Raw genomic sequence first — 5,219 nt, forward strand, 5'->3', positions numbered from 1 at the left:
CAGCAGGAAAGATTAGAGCTGTGGTGTGTCAAAATTTGAAAATACATGAATTTAAGGAAATTCTGAATCTCTTGGTCTTTGTTGGCATCACCCATAGGAAAGAAATCAGTACAATATTTAAATAAAGCAGCCCATGCCAAAGCTGGCACCTGCCAATATTTGCAATATTGTTTAGCCTTGCTGCCTCAGTGGGATTTCACCCATTGCTTTTTATTTCAAAAGCTTCATTAAAAAACTCACTTTTTTCCTCCCAAATTTGTATTTTCTTCAAAATAGTATGCATTTATGATAGAGTAAAGCTTATATGTGAGCAATCCAAGGATAACATGTGACAGGTTTTCTTTTCAGAAAACTGGTAACTGATGCAAGTCTTTTCATGACGTCTATACCATTGCAGTTTTGGTATTTACAGTTAAATTGCGCCCACTTTTTCCTTCTCTGGACATTTGAGCTTCTTTTCACCCTGCATCCCCACCCTATTAATTGAACGAGGGCTTAGTATGAGAAACAGAAATACTCGTGATGCTTGCCTGAATGTTGCTGAAGTATTTGCAGGAGTACCCGGGTCAGAAACATCCCTGAATGCTTGGCAAACTCTTGGTTTATTGGAATGGAGAGAAGGGCAAGCTCTGTTAAGGAGGAAGGAAAAATATGCAAATAAAACCAGCATGCTGAGAGGTGCTGTGGTGGAGCGATGGGTGCAATACTGATGCCAAGAGTACCTCAACCAGAAATGTGCGGGCTGACATGGCAGTGTGCTCAGTCTAAACTGGGTGTGAGAGACTGTGATTGCTCCAAGAGTGATGCCTGCTGTTATCATCCGGAAGGTGATGGTATTATACAGGCACGCAGGACTGACCATAAGTTAAGGAAACACTGGTCCTTAACAGATGTGGAAGACTGAATACCAGGGATGCGAAGATGCAAAGATCGGCTGATAGTGTGCAATAGCAGCAAAGGGAGCCAAGGCTGAGACTTTGTAGAAGGCAAATCATGAAGTAACCCTAAACCCACCACATTCACTTGTGTTTCTCGCTGCCCCCTTGGCAGCCAAAGCCAATGCAGGCCACTGAAGGCTTTCATCCTCTCCAAACCCTGTGCTGCTACATTGCAATCTCACTTGTGCAGCTGGAGAGAAAAATGTTCTGCTCAGTTTGGGACACCTTGAGGACAACACCCCAGGGCACAGCTGCAGAAACATTGCAGAACTCCCCCAAAGGAATGGAAAGTTATGGCAGGTGTTTGCTATTATTACCAGATAAGATTTGAAGATAAGCAAAGGTGTTCAACTGAAAGCCTAGATTCACAATAACAGAGCGAAGTTAGGAAAAGATAAAACAACATGTGTACATTTGTTAGGGTTATACTTAGCAATATATATCCTCCTTAGCTGCTCCTGAGTCTCAGCTTTCAGCTCTAGCTAATTAGTTTCTGCACGGAACCCTGGGCTGGCATGCCCCTGGGTACGCGGAGTGGCTTACTCCTTGCCTTCTCCTGGTAGAGGTGGGGACCTGCATCTCCTCCAGCTCGAGGTGGATTTCTTGTTTGTCTGCCCCTCATTCCCTGGCATTGGGCCATCAGGTGTTTTCCGGGAGATTTCAGTATTTCATTCTGCCCCTCTTCCTTAAGGTTGCTTCAGTAACGTTTCTATTGTCCATCTCAAATAATACTTCCTTGGCTTTTGTTTTTCACTAATGATAGCCTTGTTAAGATACAGCGGCATCACTTCACAAATGATGCATTATGATAAATAGTACAAATTCCTTTTAAAGTCCATACTGTGCATACGGGCTATATAGCAAGCCCATTTATGACATTCAAACCCAAACTGATCTTGAGGGTTAGGACTGCCGAATCTGCAAAAGCTCCACCTCATCCTCTGTGAGATTTTTGGGGACTCATCTGCAAGTTACTGGTTTTGGTGAACTTGAACAGAGAATACCAAAGGCTTTGCATATATTTAAGCCAGCTTGCTTTCCTTCCCAGCCCTCCTTTCTAGCAATGGCTATAAATAGGCACACACACACACACAGAAAGTGGTTACCATTTAAAAATCCACATTTTCTAACAGACTATTGTACAGTATTTTTTGCAGTATCTTATTCAAGGAGTGGTACAGAAATATGTTGTGGCATTTTAGATATCACTGTGAGATAGTGCTTGGCAAATGCTGGATTTTATTTGCTTATTTTAAGTATTGACTATCTATGTTAAATATGAAATGAAAATTGTCTTGTTTCCCATTATAGTTTGTCATCAATCAGATAATGGTAATGAGGCCATTGAACAAATCGATGAAGACATCGCCGTGACTCAGAGTCAGATGAACTTTATTTGCCCCATTACGCAGGTATGCTATTACTGCTACCATAATCGATTGGGAAATAGTTATTTCACGTTCTTCATTGGACTGTTTATTACAAATCTGCAATACTTGTTAAAAATCAGGCAGTATAAACTACAAATGTTATCAGAGACAAGCAACATTGCTTGGGAAAAAAAAAACGCCTAAGTAGGAATGCCATTGACCATGCAGGACCTGACCCTGTAATTTGAGTGGAATGCCGCGTCCTGCTGTTTTCCATGAAATCTCATAAGAAGCATTTTCACGGGTGTTATCAGTTCCTTTAAATCAAACCTTATCGATTACAGATGGAAATGAAGAGGCCGGTTCGAAACAAAGTCTGTGGACATACTTATGAAGAAGACGCCATTCTAAGAATTATCCAGAATCGAAAGCAGCAAAAGAAAAAAGTCCGGTAAGCTAACAAGAATGCGTGGAAAAGCTATTTTGTGTAAGTGGAATTTTACTCCGCTTGTTCTAGGAAATGTATTTGGATTGGCAAGGCTGCAGGAAGTAATACCTCAGTGTCTGCCCAAGTCGCAGTCTCCTCATTAGTACTGCACACGTGAAGGAGCTTTTCTTTTTAATGAAAACAATGTGTAAGGAAATATTCAGGAAGTGTGGGGGGAAGTTACAGCTACTCGTGGTACCTGCACAACAGAAGCAGCGAGATTTCATACAGCCCTGAAAAACAAAGAGAAACTCCAGCTTCCTAAAACTTAGTGGCTCTGAATTTAATGGGAAAAAAGTCTCCTCTATGCACCCTCTTTTGCAGTTGTATTCCAATACAACAGAAATATTGAAACACTTAAATGAGTGTTGAAGTGAGAAATATTAAAGCACAGCTTTTTAGGCAGTATGGAGCTTTAAGGATGATCAGACAGGATTGTGCCATTCATACTACGATGCAGCCTGGAGAAGAGAAGGCTGTGGGGCGACCTGATTGCGGCCTTCCAGTACCTAAAGGGGGCCTATAGGAAAGATGGGGACAATTTTTTAGTAGGGCCAGCTGTGACAGGACAAGGGGTAATGGCTTTAAACTGAAGCAGGGTAGGTTTAGACTGGATATAAGGAAGAGATTCTTTACAATGAGGGTGGTGAAACACTGGAACAGGTTGCCCAGAGAGGTGGTGGAGGCCCCATCCCTGGAAACATTCAAGGCCAGGTTGGATGGGGCTCTGAGCAACCTGATCTGGTTAGTGGTGTCCCTGCTCCTGCAGGGGGGTTGGACTAGATGGCCTCTAGGGGTCCCTTCCAACCCAAAACATTCTATGATTCTGTGATAAATAATTCTGACTTTATGTCATCAAAGCAGCCTGCCATTTTCCACACAGGACTTATTTTTCTGAATGAAAAGATGTAACAGTTGAATTTTTAAAGCTGAGATTCTCGATTATAAGTTTCAAATTTAGGATGGTTTTGATTTTAAAAAGAAAAAAAAAAAAGAAGAAAAGGGGCTCAGACACTTTTTAGAGCAAGTTTAGAGGAAATACCGTGCCATCATTAATTTCACATTTGTTTTTACACCGTATATGCTAGAGCCTCATGCTTTGGGGTTGATGACCTCATGCAAACTTACCAGTTGCGGACTTTTTAAAAAATGTGCAGTTTGCACATGCTCAGGAAGGTCTCTCAGGGACCTGATTTCCCCAAAGATACTGCCACAGGCAGCTTACTTCCTCCATCCGTCGCTCTTGCATTCTGTTAGACCCTACCATGCTCCACCGCGGGGATACAGAGGTAGGGAGGCACTTCTTATTCCACGCTCCTTCCTGGCTACAGGAAAGTCCTGCCATGAAATCAAGCATCGATTGGATGTGCAGCCACTACCTTAGTGTCAAGACAGCTGGAAGAACAAGACAGAATTACCTTGCCTGTGTTATGAGGTCTAGGGAGAAAAAGTGGTGTGGGTGCAATATACTGGGAATAACAACAAAACCAGCTACATGGATGGACAGAAATTCAGCTGGAAAAATGAACGGGATTTGGGAAATAGCTCACAAGTTAGAAGAAAGTGAGCATTCTGGAGGATAGGGACAGGCTAGGAAGCGTGAGCTCAACAGCCCAAAACCACGACAAAAACACCTTCCGCAATATGGAACTGAATTTAGCATGTTCATATGTAAATAATTCTCTGTGTTGTTAAATCCATCAGGAAGATGTTGTGGCAGCAGAGACTGTTGTGGTAAATCAAAAGTTTCAGCACTGCTGAAAAACTAATGGAGTCACATGATTGAATTTTTATTTTACCTTATAAGAAATTAAAGACTTAAAGAAAAATCATGTAAGCTGTACAACATTTAGCTTTAAAAGCTAACTTGTACCCAAACTGAAGCTACTTGTGCAATCTGAATCCTGGCAGTCCTTAATTTTGAGCTTTTAGCTTGAAACCTTACCACAGTTAAGAAAGACTGCTCGGCTTTCTCTCCCCAATCTCACTGACCCGCTGTAATTTTAACTTTTCTCACGAAAACGCAGTCAGTTTTGAAAAAACCATAGCCTGCTGTGGTGGGAAGACAGGCCGGTGGATGCAACAAGTTCCCCATTTGGGTACCCCGTTCTCGTGGTGTTGCTGCTTGACTGCGCTCCTGCCAGCAATGTTCAAGTGGAAGCAGGTACCTTGATAGAGCGGAGTGGTGGTTAGGGGGATCCTCCCTACCCTGACTCTGAAATCAAAGCTGTTGCTCACTCTGGCATCACAGATGTGGCTGTTGCCTCACACATACTCTCCAGCTGGAATCCACAGGATCCCTTGGGCGCACTTGGCAGTGCACTGGCTGAACATCAGCTCTTCAGCCTGCGTACGCGCAGCCACCGCTCTCGTGCTGATAGACTCGCCATCGGCTCCCCGAGGCACACCTTTAAACCCCTCCGT

The 5,219-nt window shown here is 43.0% G+C and overlaps 1 protein-coding gene across 1 annotated transcript in view; it reads left to right on the plus strand.

Annotated features, from left to right (window-relative positions):
- LOC104134440 (NSE2 (MMS21) homolog, SMC5-SMC6 complex SUMO ligase) overlaps window positions 1-5,219 on the plus strand; it is a 78,381-nt gene that overhangs the window by 71,729 nt on the left and 1,433 nt on the right. The window contains exons 3-4 of the mRNA XM_035903433.1: window positions 2,250-2,350; window positions 2,653-2,759. Coding sequence (XP_035759326.1) covers window positions 2,250-2,350; window positions 2,653-2,759 — 208 coding nt within the window. The remainder of the gene's footprint in view (window positions 1-2,249; window positions 2,351-2,652; window positions 2,760-5,219) is intronic.

The sequence above is a fragment of the Egretta garzetta genome, unplaced genomic scaffold (assembly GCF_000687185.1).
Source record: "Egretta garzetta isolate BGI_Z169 unplaced genomic scaffold, ASM68718v1 scaffold50, whole genome shotgun sequence".
In the NCBI taxonomy this organism is placed as follows: domain Eukaryota; kingdom Metazoa; phylum Chordata; class Aves; order Pelecaniformes; family Ardeidae; genus Egretta; species Egretta garzetta.